We start from the raw sequence: 18,681 nt of genomic DNA, 5'->3' as shown, positions 1-18,681 counted from the left end.
AAATCAGCACTTTTGAAACAGGAAGTGAAATAGAGGGATATGAGGCATGGCTAGAATGGGTGATCTGTTTGGTATTTTGAGCAAAACACTTCATAGACATGTTTTTTATATATTTTTATATATCTGAGACCTATGCTATTGCCTAAAAATAGCATGATAGGTGCACTTTAATTATGATGGTAATTATAAAATATCAGGTGTTGAAATGACTGTTGCCAAAAGTTTGAGGTTGATTTTGCTTGATTTCATGTGCACTCATGAAGAGGTATACTGTATAACCGTACGGATAAGGGTATGAGGTCCATTTAAAGGGTATAACTGTCTAACTGAGGTCACCAAAACACCTTGTCGCTATAAAGCCATTATTTATGGTCATTGTTTCGTACTAAATGACAAGCTTAAGGATGAATATATTTCTCATCCCTCAAGGCTATGAAACAGATTTGATAAAAAGGCTTTGTGCTAGTTATTGTAGTGCGGTGTTGATTTCACTGAAAGCTCTGGCAGGAGCCAGGACACTCCGAGGGCATCGGGGAAAGGTGAGATTCAGAGCTTCAGAGGTGTCACATGAAACTCCCGAAAGGCCAAAGTAGGGCAAGAAAAACATAAACCCAACATAACCAAACAAATGAGCTCCATTGTTGTAATAGTCCGTGAACAGTAATGACTTCTGGGTCTCGAAACTGGGCCACAGTTTGTATAGAAAGTATAGGGTTCTTTAAAATTCATTTTTGGTGTGATAAACATGACTGACTTTATGGCAAACTGAAGATGAAAGTGTATTTTTTCCGCAAAACCATTCATCATTTCACACTGATAGGTTTAGTAATATACATATAGGGATAGGAAAACTCTTTCAATATACAGATGGCATTTTTTTTTTAAATACAGATGATGGCAACAAGCAAGTGTTCAGTATTAGTCCAAAAAAGGATAGTTTAAGTAGGCACTGGTTTTCCTGGCTTGATATCAAATTACAATACATTTTGTGAATTCAGAGCTATAATAAAAATGACAGTAACCATTTTAGATCCCATTTGATTTGGCAGATTTAAATCAGCTGTTTTACACATGTATGAAGACATCTTGCAGATTCCAGAATTTAATTTAAAACATTTCTGAATCATAAATTGACAAGAGTTAATGCTTGCAGTCTGTCTTGTTGGATGGGCCACATTACAACAATACACAAAAGATGAAAAGAAATGTAAGAAATGTAAATCATTTAAATGCTGGCACATCAAATATTAACTGTCGGAAGTGATATTAACAAGTGCTGTGATTGAGGACAGCTATGGAGATTTATACTGTCACAACCCTGTTCATTAAATTGAGAACAGTAGTGGATAAACTGGTCTCGGTTTTATAGGGCCAAGTTGACTCTTTTCGCAGCAGGCCGCTCTTTCTTTGTCGTCTATTCCTCTCCCCTCAGGCGGAAAAGCTTAACTTTAAAACTCAGCTGTTGTCACATTCTGGAGCCTCTCCTTTGCATGTCACGCATAACTCTAATTCACTCTGATCAGTGGCTGCTCCGCACCTCCCTCTGTGAGCTGCTCCAGTGCTGCTCTGCTCTGCCTGCTGTCTGAGAGAGGAAAGTGTCCATGTAGGAGGTATTTTATCAGGTGGGGGGCAAAGGAGGAGCAGATTTGGATATTTGGCCCTCAGTCAGGTGCTGCCACACTGCGCTTCATGCCAAAAAGGAACATTTACTCTGTGACTTTCCAAATCTGGCCTGTAGTGCTGTGAAATCATCATAACATTTGTATGAATGTCTGACTTGGACAGTATATCCAATACCGACAAGAGTAACCGTGATACCCCTAAGGCAGTGTTAAAGGGGCCCTATTATGCAAATTGTAAGGGTCATATTTGTATTATGTGCCTCTAATGTGACATGTTTACATGCTTTAAAGGTGGGGTAGGTAAGTTTGAGAAACCGGCTCGAGATACACTTTTTGTTATATTCCATGGAATGCTCTTAACATCCCGATAGCAATGAATATCTTAAGTGCTTTGACAAAAAATCCATAAAAAAATGTCATCTGTGGAAGCCGTAGTACTGTAAAAAGCACGACCAATCATTTTAGCCGGACCGGCTAAAATAACTAGATGGCCTACCTGCCTGTCAGCCTTCCATCTGTGCACAAACTTATCTCGTGCCCTCATTGGTCATGTGCGCGTTCGTGTGTGTTGGAGGAGGGGCTCTGTAAGGAAGTGGCAGATTTTTTCCGGCTGTGTATTTTCAAATTCTAGCGATCTCGAGCTGGTTTCTCCAAAATTACCTACCCCACCTTTAATATACAAAAAGCTCTTTATTGTTCTCATACTGCCAGTGCAGCAGCACCTCTTTTCACCCTCTGTCTGAAACCAGAGCCCAGTCTGCTCTGATTGTTTAGCTGGCTGGCTCTGTTGTGATTGGTCGATCAATAAGAGGTGTACCGCCCCTTAGCCTATCACGTACAATGTGTTGGAGCGCTAGCCAATATAAGTGGGAGTGTTACATGATGTCACTATGTGAGAAACTCTCAGGAGGGAACTTTGGGATTTGAACCTTTGCAGACCATTTACATGCACAAAAACCTATATACAGTAACACTACAGGAAAGGGAAAACCCTAAGAAGCACAATAGGACCCCTTTGAGAGAAATTCTTTCACATTTACATTCTTTTCATATTGAGGCTTTGCCTTGAGAAATGGAAACATTCTTACAACACAATACATCCTCCTGTATATATAGTATAACCAAGGTTTTCAAAGCACAGCACACATCGAGTATTCACACGTTCTTTGAAACCTTTTGGACATCTTTGAATGAGGCATAAAAAATGATGTTACATCTGGCGCTCTTAAGGAGAAAATGTGAAGTGCTGAAATGTTTCAATCAAAAGGACCTCAAACATGCTTTTCATAAATCAAATTAAAACATAATAACAGATGATTTGAAGTAATTGAATTTCTGCTTCTCAAATGTTAGGACAGTTTGGTAAAGCAGCTAAGTCACAGTTGTTCTCCCTGTTAGTAAAAGCTTTTAATGCCAATTCTACGGTGGCTACAACAGATTTGTTGTGTCATGGTCAGGTCAGCATTATTATTTGATACAATGGATGTATTCATCTAACCCTCTTCCAATGTAACCATTTGCACAGTTTTCCATAGCTAATTTGTTTTTTTATCAAATTGAATGAACATAAACCCAGTTTCAGTTTGCATAGTGAAATAAGTGTGTCACTACAAGCAGCGAGGGACAGAAAGAGTGCTGCGTGGCCGTCGATATGACAAGGCTGAACGAGGTGGACTGCAGTAAGCATAAGTGGTTCACAGCTGGTGTCTGGGGGAAACATGAGAGAGGGTGGGGAAGGCCGGCCGGCGAGGGGAGGGGAGGGGAGGGGACGGAGAGATGGGGGGGTCTGGTGGCGATAGTGGGGGCGGTTGCAGCCATGGCGACTGATGGAGGAGGAAGTAAACAGATGTCCACAAGCTGGCAGACAGGCACTGAGTGGACGAGCCACTGAGAGACAGGTGGACGTCCAGGGACACAGTGAGAGGCTGTGGAGCAGCAGCGCTTTGCAGAGAGGAAGAAAAAACACTGGAGTCATCAATAAATCTTTCAGTGTGTAATTTAGTGTTGAACTTAACACCAATGAGGCCTGTTATTATAAAGTTTTTCAATTAAAGTTTTAATTTATTCAATTAATCATTATTATTATCTTAGATATCCATAGACCTGTGATACATGCACACATTCAAACATTATTATCACTAAGCAAATATAGTAATGGATGTACAAATGTTCCTGTTTATGTCTGACAATTCTATTTTAGGCATTAGTAAGCAAACCCACCCTATGGAAATCTATATATTAACTTATATTGAGTATGTTTTCCCTGAGCATCCTAATGATGTTTCGTGGTTTGTAGTATTTCATTACACCGCAGCAAACAATAACTGTCATTATCGATTAGATTGTCATTTATTTTCCTAACTAATCATTTGGTCTATAATATGCCAAAATTAGATGAAAAATGTAAATGCTTCGTTTTAAATGTCATGTTTGTCAGTGAAAAACTGAACGCTATAGGCTAAAATCAACATTTTCTACAGTTCCTTTAATGAAATGTCATCCAGCTGGTCCTTTTTTTGTCTGTCTATCGACTTATCGTTAGCTCTATTTTTAACCATTCCTCATTACTCATCTCACACGTTCTGTTAGTTTTTCTGCCAAATGGCACTCAGATTTGTCCAAATATCTGTTTTGTAAATTAGACCCTTATTGGTATTCAAGTGAGACGATTTGCACCAGTCGCTTTAAGAAATGTGTACCAACTGATGAAGACTCCAAAATGTAAGGGGCCAAATTCAACAGCTTAATCATTTTGATGACCCTTATTGCTGTCTCTTACAGTTAGCTGTACGTTGAGATCATGAAGTGAAGAGACAGTGATGAAGATGCAGTGAGAAAGCCTTCATCTCAGCACTCAAAATTAATCCATCGCTTCTTATATCCCACCTCAGCATTTTGCAGAGTCACCGCAGCAGCATTAGTGTTGGGAATAGACTGGAAACTGGGTTAAATCCCCTGGCAAGCTGCTAAATCAGAGCAGGGAAATGCAGGAGACATGTTGTCGCCCCGCTCAACACGAACTGTCAACATGACCTTGAGCAAGGCACTTTAAACTCAGCTGCTCTGAGGAGCACTTATATATTGGGGTAACTTGAAATACTCACTGAAGGGGGAAAAATGCAGCTCTCAAGACAAGATGTGAACAGGTTTCAAAGTGACTTTGAGCAAACCCCTGTCTTTATTGCAGTCAGATATTTCTAGAAGGGATTCCTTTACTGTTTTAAAAAGTGATGGGTACATATTTTCCAGTTAAAAAAACCTGATGCTATATTGCACCACGGGTAGTATACTATTATAAATACTATATTTCAATTTTCTTTTTAAAGTTCAGTATTATTAAATGTGTGTTGCATCCAAATTGCACCACTGGGGTCCCCAGAAATACACCCATATGCAAGTGTGAACGGACCAACTGTTCTCGAGATTTTACATGTGGTGGGGACATGTCCTCAGCGTTCCCAGCCTTATTGACGACTATGCTGTTCATCCTTGAAGAGCTTTTAGTCACAGAAGTCTCGTCCTCCCCGAAGGAAAAATACCTGGGGATTTAAAAACACTGAATGAATCAGTTTTGCAGAGTTTCGCTGAGACTGCTACCAGCTACTTTTTAAATCTCAGCCAGAAACTCACCTCTTTGCACTGGCTTTTAATACTAGTTGAACATTACATTTTCACATGTGTTTTTATATGTTTCTAGTTATTGTGCTTTTTATCATGTTTTTCATTATTGTTTTATTATTTTACTCCCATTGTGTTATTTTATTATTGTATGTATTGCCTGTACAGCATTTTGGTCAACTGAGGTTGTTTTAAATGTGCTATATAAATAAATAAAGATTGAGATTGAGCTCACCGCTAATGTTTGCTCTGTTTGTTTCTCTGAAAACCTAAATCCTTAAACACAATCCTTCAACAGGTTTGAATATACAGTTTAAAATGACCAAGATTTTAAAAACGTTATTGTACAAATGTGGATTAAAACTGGAATATCAAATAAGGACAACTTCTGGAAAATAACCATAATGTTGGCCATGTGCAAAGGGGAAACATCATCATCACTAGCGACAAATTCAACAGTAAGTTACCTTGATTAAAATTACATATTTCTGTAGGTCTGGGTTAGGTTGGAAACATTTTGGATAACAAACCCAAGTCAACAAAATGTACTGTATGAAACGTTACATACAGTATTACTTTACCCAACAACTGTGAGGTATAAAAATGATAGAAAATAGTCTAATTAAGTATTTTAGAAATTGACCACAGCACTATGAAGTGAATGAACGAGTACATGTAGACACATCCTTTCACAGTCTGACTCACAGCATGACTGGTGATGGTGTGATGTTTTTGTTACGGTAAAGAGAGATAGAGATAAGTAGGACCGGCCTGAAGTAATGTTAGCATCATTAAACAAGGCCTCATTGGTTACCATGGCAACTTATAGCTGGAAAACCTCGGGAGGCTTTTTCTGGGCCTCATCAGCTGCCGGCACTGCAGGAAGACCAGGATGAGCAGCAAAGGATGACGTCATGTGATGAGCAGTTTGTGAAGAAGCTTTTTCACTTCTCAGACACACTATAACCTTCATCATCATTGTCATCATCATCATCATCATCATCGTCATAAAGTATGCTGAATCACAGATGTGTGTCATCACATACGGTATGTGTCCTTTTTTAAATGCTCCACCCTTTTATACTTTTCACCTCATTGTTTTTTGTTCTTTTATTTGCTATTTATCATCCAGAAAATGTGTTCACCATCCTTGTGAGTCCCTATATTGGCATGTTGGAGTCTCAATAACTTCACCTAGATATTTAAAACATGGCGGACGAGACTTAACAGACGGTTTGTAGGTGGGTGGCACAGTGGATAAGTCAGAATTAGGGACAGGGGATCCAAAAAAAAGAGGTAAAAAACATGACCTGGATTCCATTTATGCTCTTTAAAATCACCATGTGGGGAGTCACCATTGTCCGTCTCAAGTAGCTTTGTCTGCTCGGCAGATTTTCTAATGAGGGGCTTTTGGAGGAGGATGACAGAGCGCTCTGCCGTTCTGCCGGGGAGGAGGAGGGGACTTTAAAGGAAATGAGCAAGGCTCTGTCCACGGATACGCCTAATACTAGATTCCCCCTACTCAGATGCCCTGCTGGCAGCTTGGCAGCACTATTAGGACTGAAGAAGGGTGGCATTAGTCTGAAACTCTCATTATGTCAGACACACTGAAAACCTCTAATCTAGCAACCAAATGAGAGGGGTAGAATTAAACCAAACTTGGCGATAGAAGGCAGCAGACTTGCAATTCAAAGTGCTCAAATCAGTGTTGTTTGTACTTTGGACTACTTTATTTGGAGAGCAAAAGCTGTGCTCTGAATATTTACTTCTAGCTTTTCAACCCATTATGTTTCATTTAAATCAGGTCACATCTGTTTGCTAAATACAAAAGCTAGAACATGTTTACTTGTGCACAGAAATAGAGTTTTTGTGTTTTATCAGCAATATTGTAACTGTACATTTATTGTAGTATGTGTTTTTCTTTGTTAAAATACACTGGATAAAGCTGTTTGACAGAACATGTATTTAAACGTCTCACAGAAAAGGTCACACTCAAGTTAAGTATAGAAACCTGTTGGTGCGTACATAATGCCTAAACTTAATAAATGAGGATATTGCAAGTTATCCCCAGTTGCAAGTCAAGTTTCTATAATTAATGAGGAAGGAGACAAATAGATCACATACAGTAATGTGGTTGCCTCTCATCATGAGACAGATGCATGACAATTTGTCAATAAATCACTCAACACATAAACAGATCTTCATAAATATGGTGTTTACTGTTAATAAATGCACCTTTAATGTTGGTGAATGTAGCTGGATTTGGTAAATAAGAGGTGTTGTGGTCTCCATGCTGAAAAATGTATTCATTGTCATTTCATTTATTAGGAGGGTAAAAGATAATATACCCGCCATGTGTTTGAGCAACGATACAGGGGTTATTTCCCAAAAGTGGTAAAAATATCAGCGAGCTCGGCCCACACACTGGCTGTGTTAGCAAGCAAAACAGGATTAAAAAAATAAAAGACCAGCTATCTAATAGACAGCTGAGCTCCATTCTTATTATGTCACTACAGTTTTCACGCAGCACTGGATTATGTATGTCTTTTGTGGTCAATATGTGCATATAAATGCTGCTGCTCCTACTGCCACTGCTCTCAACATGGTATCTGTTATAATAAATAAGGGTACAAGCTGTGGTAAAAAAAGAATAGTAGAAATGCTGTGGGATTTCGTTTCCAAAATGTTGAATCTGCTGCCATCTGCTGGACCATTTTCACAGTACAACATTCATACCCTCAGATTTTAATGACACTGAAGGGATGGTTCAGATTTTTGGAGACAATACGGTAGAACTTTTTTTTTTTTTTATCAAACGGTTTTATAAAAACAGAGCTATTTTATATGATGCATTATTAATAGTATACAGTAGCACCACCTGTGAGTCATTTGTACCACATTTCTAATCATAGACTTCAATATTGTCTCAAAATAAGTCTGATTTCTTATCAATTGTATGATATAATAGTTTGGTAACATCATTCGTTCTGTCTGAAAATACACACTGTGAGTCTGATATAAGGGGAACACATATTTAATTGTTTGGTTGATTATAGGATTTTTAATATTCTTGTTTTTCTCGCTGCTGTGTAAATGTTGAATAATGTTTATCTCTGCATGTAAATAAGCTGAAATTCTTGAACATGTGTGTGTGAGGACAACTTTGTTGCATTTAGACCTCTTGAAAGCACTTTCTTTTGACATGCAATTAACTTGTCGACCCTCTGAAAACATCCTGCTGTCTTCAAAGATAGTAAACAAGTCTCGGTTCCTCCTTTGCCTTTCAAAATAAAAGCATTAGCAGAGTAGGAATTATATTATGTGTTGAGCACTTTACTGTTTGATCAAATAACAATTCAACTATATACAATTAAAGTCTATATAGTATTACATTTCTCCAGATGTTTGTGTGACCTCTAAGCAGTGGTGTAAAGTAACTAAGTAGATTTACTCAAGTACTGTACACTACTTAAGTACCATTTTAGAGACTTGTACTCTACTTTAGTATTTAATGTAATGCTCCTTTGTTCTTCTACTCCACCACACTTTTAATTGTTAAGTTTTTATGCTAATACTTTTGTACTTTTACTTGAGTAACATTTTGAATGCAGAACTTTTAGAATGTACTACTTGTACTTGTACTCTACTTTAGTACTACTTGTACTTGTACTCTACTTTAGTAGAGTACAAGTACTTTAGTACTCTACTTTAGTATTTAATGTAATGCTCCTTTGTTCTTCTACTCCACCACACTTTTAATTGTTAAGTTTTTATGCTAATACTTTTGTACTTTTACTTGAGTAACATTTTGAATGCAGAACTCCCTAGAATTTTTTTAACGCTGCTGTGTAGACGGTCCGTTACCTGTAACAGAGTATTCCTACACTCTGGTACATGTACTTCTACTTTTACTCAAGTACAAGACCTGCCAATAATATCCCCTCTTATGAAGTCATGATCAAGCAATATAACTTACATTTAAGAATGTGTGTAAAGAATCCTTTATTTGTATAATGTTAAGTGGCTAATTGTTTTTTCACATTATTTTGATGCTGTTATTTTTTGTGTATTGTTTTACAATAATTTTAAACATGAGTACATTCAAATGCTTTTTGTTGGTGTATTGTGTTGGCTAGTATGACTGTGTTGATCCCAGGAAGAAATACTGCTGGGATGACAAACAAGCTCAAATTTAATTAAACAACCTAACTTTGAATATGATGAACAATAAAAATAGATGGTTGGAGTGGGTTAACTCTTTGTGTGGCAAAGGGATTATGTTTGTTCCATTTTCTCTAATTTCTCATCCTTAACATGGATGTTGAATTGCAAAACAAATCACTTTAATATAAAATCTTTTAACTGTGACTAACCAGTCCTTTTTTAATTGGTGTACCATTCAGAATAATGGATTAGTCAGACCTTGCTGAGCATCACAATGTGTTTTACAACGTCACTGCTCTGGTATGTGGAGGAAATGTATCAGAAAGCCTGAAATCCTAAACTGCTGCTTCAATTATTTTGAAAACCCAATCCAAGCGGAAGTCCCATGTTAAACTCCTCCAGCTGCACACACGGCACCCAAACACAAAGCAGAGAGGGCTATGGTGGGTGCAGACGGACCTGCAGTAAGCTCTTTCCCACTGTGACTGACCGGAGTGTTTCTGAGAGAGAGAGAAGATGTCTGTGGACGAGGTGTTTGTGTTCCGGCCCTTCAAGCTCATCGCGCTGCTGTGCCTCTTCCTGGCCCTCTGTCTGGACCTGGTGGCCCTGCTGAGCCCCGCCTGGGTCACCGCGGACCATTTCTCCCTGTCTCTGTGGGAGTCCTGCTCACTGTCCGAGGATCAGTGGAGCTGCTTCTCCACGCTCACATCTGGTAGGAAACACTCTTTTGTTTTTCTATTGTTTACAACTCTGTGTCCTTGGAGTTAGGATGCTGTTATTGTGTGGATGAGAGAATATCCAGACATTGTGAAAAAAAAGCTGAGATGTCAACGTTGTAGTAGTTTTTACTTTTTGGGGGGGAAACTTTAATTTGACCATGGTTTAATCTACTGAGTCTTATGTACTGGTATTTGAAGTGGTAGAAAGTAACACAATACATATACTTTTTTTTGCTACTTTGTATTTCTACCTCCAATAATTCAGAGGTAAATCATGGCCTTTTACTCTTTAGTTACTTTTGATTGGATGTGACATATACTGTAAACAACACTTAAATAGGACTTGAGTAACACCTGGAGTAAAATTCACAATACCCTGCAGTATACAAAATCATTCAAATGAGCTGTGATAACACATTCATGCACAAATAATTATAATCAAAACATATAATATTATTCTGAAATGGACCAATCAGCATAACGTGTACTTTTACTTTTGGTGCTTTATTTTGATACTTTTACTTAAGTAATATTTTAATTGCAAGACTTTTACCTGTAACAGAGTATTCCTACACTCTGGTAGTTATTTTTTACTTAAGTACAAAATATGAGTACCTCTTCCACCTCTGGGTATTTGTGCCCTGTGTAGAAACTCTTGGTGGTTTTAAACCAGCATCTTTTTCAGTGGCCTTTTTTCAGAGTCTGTTATTAAGGCTACACATCTTATGTTTGACAAAAACAAAGAGGAATGTTTGTTGGATTGTACGAACAGTCTGGCAAACAGTCTCCCATGAAGAGTTGTTGCTCCCTGTGCAGCAGCAGCAGCAGCTGAGGAATTCAGGCTTTCTGATACATTTCCTCTACATACCAGAGCAGTGACGTGTTGAAAACACATTGTGATGCTCGGCAAGGTCGGACTAATCCATGAGTAAGGTTTAAAAACAATGCTGATTGTTTGATTACTCACTGTTTTCAGTAATATTCTGAATGGTACACCAATTAGGACTGGTTAGTCACATTTAATTTGTTAAAAGTGATTTTTTTTTTGCAATTCAACATCCATGTTAAGGATGAGAAATGAGACAAACATAATCCCTTTGCCGCACAAAGAGTTAACCCACTCCAACCACCAGAAGGCTTTGAATGGGTTTATAGAGACTCATTAAGCGTCTTTCCCATCATCCATCTCACCACTGGACCCACCAGGTTGCCTTTTGTCAAACAGAAAACCCACATGACAAGAGCCTCTGTGCCTCCATCCCCCTTCCTCTCCCCACCAGAGGAGAACATCCTTAAATGTGGCTGGTACAGTAGGTAGGCTTGTTATTAGGTGCAGCTTCCCTCTATTAAACATATAGTAGCTAACTGTTTAAGTAGTACTAAAAAAGACTCAAAGCCAGCTGTATAAATACAAAACAGATTACTATATCTATGGTGCCAAAAGCATGTTAACGATTGTAGCCGTTTTTTTTTAAGCCTTGGTTAATTTTGGGGCAGTTTTGCCTCCATCCAGACTCAAACATGCTCAGCTACAAAGAGAGAAACGCAGCCCTCTCTGGGGTCACTGACCGCCTCTGATATTGAGGAATGTGTTTGGGTGAATAGGAGGCGGGTCTGTTTCTTTGACAGTTTGCAGAGCTCATTAAAGCAACAGTGGAGAGGCGTGTTGAGGTTAAAGGGGGCAGTTCACCAAGAGGCAGAGCAGATTTGTTATGCACACATTCTCATACCTATACCAAGACTCTTAAATTTCACTCTATCTTTGGAGTGACGCAATAAGGCGGACACAGTTCAATGCAAATAATGCAGATGAAGACAGTATTGTGACTTACAGCCTCGTTGTGGATGAAAAATACCCTTTTAATGTGAGTGCACTGTTTAATATTCTTTCAAGAGAGGGTGTTTTTTAATTTAATTTATAACCACATAATATTTCCTGAAGGCTGAATCGAATGGAGGTGTCATTGGGGAAAAGTTCATTCTTACCTTCCTGAAGGAGCTGTGCGAGACACACTTCCAGGGAAGATTGTTCAAATGCAAATTCTCCTTTTGAATCCTTTGAGGTTGAGCCTTACTCTGACAAGTGGGACATCAAAGAGACAAACACAATGCAGACAGGAATGTTAAAAATAACGTCAAGTTTCTGGTTCCTTTATTTATTTATTAAGAGGCTCAGTTCAGGAGTTGTGTAGGTCTTTCCAGGGAATCAATGAGTTTAACTTTTCCACCAGGAGCAACTGGAGTTTGTTTGGAATAAACAGAATCAATGTGCTGTTAAAAGGGCGCCATGGCTGGAAAACATGGAAACGGCTGGCAGCCACAGGCAGAAACTCCAAGGACACTTCCCAGTATTCAACTGTTATGGACACCACAGTAATGCTTCATTTGCACCACAGAATTTTACCAAAATAGACCAAAAAACATCTATTTAACTGCATTTTTATATTATGTTGTATTATAAAAAACATTGATGGAGTTAGTTGAGCATTTGACAATGCATTACAAATAACTGTGAGAGAATAAATAAGAGGCCAACATGCACTGAAACACAGATTTACTTCAAAATCCAGTTTATGATTTATGAAAATATTGACAATATCTCAAAGTATACAACTGCGGTTCAATACCTTCATCGACAAACATAAGCTGTTGATGAGGGTAAACTCATATGAATTCAAATTTGAAATACAAACTTAAATCCTCTAAACATGCCCTGATTACAATTGCTTTTATTAACATGTTATTTTGTATAGCAAGTTATTAATCCAGTTCCTGTCTCTCGCGCAGGCTTGAGTCCGTTCTTCTTCACTCCTTCGCTCCTCTCTGTGGGATTAGCGCTTCAATTCAACAGTGCTCTCCTCTGAGTGGAGTTTGTGTTGCTGAACTCTAACCTGTGTTTGTCTCGTCCTGCAGACTGGCAGATTGCCACCCTGGTGCTGCTGGTAACCGGGGCCGTGGCCACTCTGCTGGCCTTCCTGATCGCCCTGATCTCCCTCTGCCGGGGGACTCAGAGGCGGCACTATCGCACCGTGGCTGTTCTCCTCTTCACTGCAGGTATGTCTTCTTCTCCTTATCATTACTTTCCAACTATAAGTTCTTAAAGGGGCCCATATAGGCTTTTGGGGGGTTTATAGGTTTTATGCATTTAAATGGTGTGGAAAGGCTAGAAATCCCAAATGGAGTTTCTCTCCCTTCCTGAAATGCATCCATTGGACTTGTAACTTCCGTTACATAGTGACATCATTATGTAACACTCTTTTCTATTGGCTTGCACTCTAATACATTGTACGTGAAGGGGCAGGACATCTCTAATGCCGCAGTTCCACTACAGCGCGGAGCTCGCTTTAAGCGTGCCGTGTCGTGCCGTACCCGTTTTTGGTTGCGCTTCCACTAGGCCTAGTTACGGCCCGGCCCGGCCCGGGGCCACTTTTTCACCTCTTTTCTGGCCCGACAAAATGGTGGTTCTATCGGGGCCAACAAACAGGGCTGAGTCGGGCTGAGTATGCTAAACTAGAGAGAGGAGCGCTGGCAAGAGGGCTAGAACTACAACAAGATGGACATATTTGACCGTGATTTAATTGTAATACACGTTTCAAAATGATGCCGAAGTAACAACATACTGATACCGGTTAGTAAAAACCATGAATTAATGCTTTGTCAAGTCTGCAGACAGACGGCAGGCGAAAAACCTTTTAAAATGCGTGTTTTTCTAGATGGAGATTGGCTAAGCTAACGCAGTATATGCTCTGACCGTCCACACTCACAACAACGGCCTATACAGACATAAATAAAGCAGCGACTGTATTCACCATGACACAGGCAGTCTGTGGTTTGTACTTGTTTAACTTTTGTCGAGTTTCTGAACATATATAAGGAGCTGTGAGCTCTGAGTGCTAACAGCTAACGGCTGTGTTGTGTTTCTGGAGTGCTCATTGAAGATGACGTCACGGCTCCGCCTACACTGCGTTACTATAGTAACTACCCCAGTTCCTAAACTGTAATGGAAGCGCAGCATGAAGTGAGTCGGCCCTGTTAAGGCCCAACGCGGCCAAGCCGTACCGAGCCGTACCGAGCCGTACCGAGTGTGGCCGAGGCCGACCGTGTAGTGGAAATGCGCCATAAGAGGTTGACCCATCACAACTGAGCCGGCCAGCTAACCAATCAGAGCAGACTGGGCTCTGGTATCAGACAGAGGGTGAAAATAAGGGGCTGCAGCCTTTTTGAACATTAAAGCATGTAAACATGTCACTGTGGAGGCACAAAATACAAATATGAACCTGAAAATTAGTTTAATATTTCCCCTTTAAATCATTTGCACTTTTCTGCCCCGAATGAATGTTTATCCAATACTAATGCACATTTAGAAACTGAAAGACAGCACATCTACGTTGACCGCGACCACAACTATTTCAACATAGACAGGTTTTTTTCTTCCAGTGCTAACATTAAATAGAGGGGTTCAGAAGGAAAGAAGCAGCTGAATGAGGCTCGTTGGTTGAGCTCATTCTTTCTGTGGTGTGTGAGTCTGGGGAGCTGCAGTATCACGAGCCAAGAAAAAGCAGCCACAAAATGTGTGGACTTACCAACAAAGTGAAGTCACTGAAGGGGGAAAAGCTGCCACAGACTCCTCACCCAGCGCCGCCTCAATCAGTATTTAGACTGCACCTCTCCTGCAGGCTTTGTGCTCTGGGTAAAGCCACTTTTTGACACTGGTGAGGGAGGATCTATTTATGAAACATATAATTAAAACCAAAGCAGTCAAGACACATTGTTCCCTGTACTATGCAGCGCTGCAATAACTTAGTTATAGCTCCTGCTTGCTTTATTTTAACGACAGTGATGAAATTCTAACCACTTACCGGCGCTACTTATCTCATGCACAGTTATATAAGAAACAGGCATCCTGTCATGCACCACAAATAACGCTCCCCCTTCTGAAGTTTAACATCGTTCGTGCCTGTGGAGTTAAGAAATCCATTTATTTTCTTGTTGAGAGTTTCTGTAGAAGAGAAGATTGACACTATTCTCCTATCTGTCGGTAAATGCTAATGCTAGCAGTTGGTTGTTGTAGCCTAGCGTAAGGACTAGTAGCACATGGAAAGAGCTAGTTTTTTTTTGTATTTATAATTTTTTATTTGTGAACTTTAGAGCCGATTGTAAAGTAGGAGGTATTTTACGTTAAGATGGAGCCGGGCGAAGTGTTTCCCCCTGGTTCTAGTCTATGTGCTAAGCTAAGCGAAGCTCACCTGCTGCTGCCTGTAGCTTCATAATGAACAGAAAGACCTGTGAGTGGTATCAATCTCCTCGTCTAACTCTCAGAAAAAGTGTATTTCCCAAACAAATTGGCCATTTGTCTGATAAGTAATAGTATGCTCCTCAGCCCTATGTGTGCCCATCATTTTCAAACCCATGGTAGGCTATGTGGAAAGACATGGTTACTGTATAACCTACATAAGATCCAAAGGTTTCTTTCTCTGTGATTCCTAATATGGGAAAACAACTAGTATATATTACTTTAAAAAGCTGCAAAAGATGCACAATATATTATATTTTACATTTGATGTAGTATTATGGTGGCCCATTTCACTTGGATTAGGCTGGAATTAGCAAATAGATAATAATATGTAATGTTTTTAAACAGTGCAGAAACATGTCTCATCTCACTTTAAAGGGGAGAATAAGGGATTTCTGTCTTGTTCTGCCCCTGGAAGCATCAGCCACAAAGGACCAGTGTGTGCAGGGAACTAAATGGCTGCGACAACTGTTAGCCATTTACTGAAAATCGTGGGAAGGCAGTGTTATCCTTTCCTGTGTGTAATTGCTTTAAGAGCCTTGCGAGAATAAGGTCTCCATACAGGCGCTCAGCAGAGCAGCAGCAGCAGAGGGGTTGGACTCTGGTAAATGCCCATTGGCAGGCCTGTGGCCGTGTGGTATTTATTTTCTGTCCAGAAATATGACCTCAGCAGGCTGCGAGCTCAGTCTGGGCTCCATCAACAGCGCAGCATTCTTGAGCTGCCGTCTTCCCTCCTGCAAGCCCCTCCGCTCAGTCCTTTAGGAAGGAAAGGCGGAGTCGTAGTCACACAAAGTCCCTTCCTCAAGAGTCACCTACCGTGCGTGGAAGGGAACTGAGTGTACGCCACAGTATGGCTTTGATCGGACACATGCATGTCCCCAAACGATGACGCATGACGGTTCATGGTCCTGAAGGATTTTAAAGGGGAAAATTATTCACAATGAGTGAGGCATTAAAGTAATTTCCTTCAATGAAGTCAAGGTCAAAAGAAAAAAGGATAATTGTTAAAGAATTGTTCCATGTTTCAAAACATAAAGCCAAAGCACAGACTTTTCTTTGGGGTGCCAAAATGTGAGTCAGTCACTGTCCCAGGAGAAAAGACAGGCCACTTACAAAAACAGGAAACCCACAAGGAGGAGTTTCATGTAAATACTTTTTTTTCTTAATGTCTTGTTTATACATCATACTGGATGAGGCATCACGTGAAAAATACTAATAAGTCAATTAATATGCCTCTTCAACTCTTATCTACAGTTTGTTATGTAAGTGAATAGCTCAGATTTGTGTTTGTCACAAGGCAATGTATTCAGAGGTGTACAGTAATGAAGGTGTGGTACTGAGGAGATGCACTGAATGTAAATAGTACAAGGCTCATATAACATAGGCCTGTTTTAACGTCCAAAAACATTAAAATGTTAGTGTGATTTTTATTGCTGTCATGGAAAATCTTTAAGATAGTGTGCATTTGTTGAAATGATCTTAAGCAGCAGATATACCGACTTGAGAAAGATGATCACTTCAAATAACCATCGTCTGGTTACTGAAGTGACTCTCTGTTCTCTTTGCAGACACTTTAAACACCTTACATCAGTCCTTTATTCTTCTGTCTATTTTTAAAAAGCAGCCACAGTCACATGTCTGCCTTTAGAGCAGCGAGTTAGCTGTCAGATCTGAAGGATTTATCTGGAGTTGGTAAAAAGCAGTGAGGAAGGTGGAAAGAAGAAAATGAGACTGTGACATATTGACATATAAAGGGTTTAATATCAATGTAAAGAAAAAAAAAATAGCACAAGTAAACACAGTAGCAGAATGAAGAGTAAAAGAATATCATAAAATGATTTAAAAAGTGCAAAAAGGAGACAATTGCAATAACTGTGTCTAAAATCTAAAAGTAGATCCTGCAGTATGTGATATGAAATGCCTTATTTGACGTGGATGTATATTATAGCATGGTGGCCTTATACAAATACTGTATTAGTATTTTATTTTATTAGTGTAGGGAAAGTGTCTGTTTTTCAGTGAAATCTAACATTTGACTCTCTTTGGCTCCAGTGGTCCTGCAGGCCTGCGCTCTGGTGCTCTACCCGATCAAGTTCATCGACGGCACGGTTCTTCAGACCTATCACGAGTTCAACTGGGGCTACGGCCTCGGCTGGGGGGCCACCATCTTCATGTTGGGCGGTGGGATCCTCTTCTGCCTTCGGACGGACGTGTACGAGGATGGCCTGTACTGAGACCTTCCTCAAACTGCTGGAAATACACACGCACAGAATTCCCTGACAGGAGGTGTGCTACTTTTTCTTCACTCTGCACAGAGCTCATGTGCACAGACCCGGTCCCCCCCCCTCTCTCTCTGTTATTTTTAGACAGGTTGTAAAGGCCTAATTTAGGCCATGGCTGTATGAATAGGAGCCCCAGCACCCCTCCTCCCACGCAGCCAGAGGGTCCCTCAGCCCTGCCGGTATCAGGGACGATGGCAGAGCTGAAGCACGGAGAACTTTCTGGACAAACGGCCACAGATGCTGGACGTTTCCACCGCATGTTGACCTCGATCTCTTTTGTTAGAGAAGCGGGATAGTAGACACTCACCTGAATGTGCAGTGACTGAACATTTAACCTCATCTCCACATTTCCTTTTTTATTCTTTTTGTGGCATTTCACAAGGACAAGCTTTTTCTTAATGTATTTATGGCATCCACTTTATAATGATAAAAAACGTGATGAAATTCCCCCGCTGTGTTTCCTAGCTGAAACATATGTAGTAATGCTAAGCCTTCTGATGTTAGAAAGGTCATTTAAAGTGCCTCGAAACATGTTTGTTTGCAAACTAGTTTGTCTCAAAGGAAAAAATGTAAATGTGTACAAAGTATTTCTACATAAAGAAGAATCCAGAATAAACAATTGTAGTTTTGAGAGTATTGGGAGTGTGAATGTATGTTTGTTTTCAGTGCTACTACGTGGCATTCAGCAGCTTGTCTGTCACTCTGACACCCCCCGTTTACAAACTGACCTCTGACAGAGTTTCACAGGGGGAGCATCAGGGGTGCTGCCTTTTTTCGGGACCAAATAGCAGTGAGAGAAAAAATGCAAAACACTTTCATTATCCAGCACTCACATTCCTCGGAGGAAGCCACCCCATGGATATTTAAAGAGCTATGTCAAAAATATGTAGCGTAATGAGCAACGCTAAACATTTTACTGCAAACCTCGAGACACAGTTTTGCAGTTAATCTTTACAACTGCTCAGGAGTTATATATATTTCAT

General features: G+C 39.9%; 1 protein-coding gene across 1 annotated transcript; it reads left to right on the top strand.

Annotated features, from left to right (window-relative positions):
* Positions 1-9,815: 9,815 nt before the first annotated feature.
* Positions 9,816-18,448, top strand: LOC117490166 (transmembrane protein 47-like). The gene is made up of 3 exons (XM_034139779.1): positions 9,816-10,116; positions 13,037-13,177; positions 17,469-18,448. Exons 1-3 carry the CDS (start codon positions 9,921-9,923, stop codon positions 17,648-17,650), a joined length of 519 nt encoding a protein of 172 aa, XP_033995670.1. The 5' UTR covers positions 9,816-9,920; the 3' UTR covers positions 17,651-18,448.
* The last annotated feature ends 233 nt before the right edge of the window (positions 18,449-18,681 follow it).

Source organism: Trematomus bernacchii, unplaced genomic scaffold, assembly GCF_902827165.1.
Source record: "Trematomus bernacchii unplaced genomic scaffold, fTreBer1.1, whole genome shotgun sequence".
Classification (NCBI taxonomy): Eukaryota; Metazoa; Chordata; class Actinopteri; order Perciformes; family Nototheniidae; genus Trematomus; species Trematomus bernacchii.
This window is presented reverse-complemented; position numbering and strand designations above follow the sequence as displayed.

Bases quoted from the DNA above. Each gene is read 5' to 3' on its own strand.
- LOC117490166 (XM_034139779.1), top strand. From the start codon at position 9,921: ATGTCTGTGGACGAGGTGTTTGTGTTCCGGCCCTTCAAGCTCATCGCG. The intron at 10,117-13,036 runs GTAGGAAACACT...CTCGTCCTGCAG, and splicing joins CTTCTCCACGCTCACATCTG to ACTGGCAGATTGCCACCCTG. The intron at 13,178-17,468 runs GTATGTCTTCTT...CTTTGGCTCCAG, and splicing joins TGTTCTCCTCTTCACTGCAG to TGGTCCTGCAGGCCTGCGCT.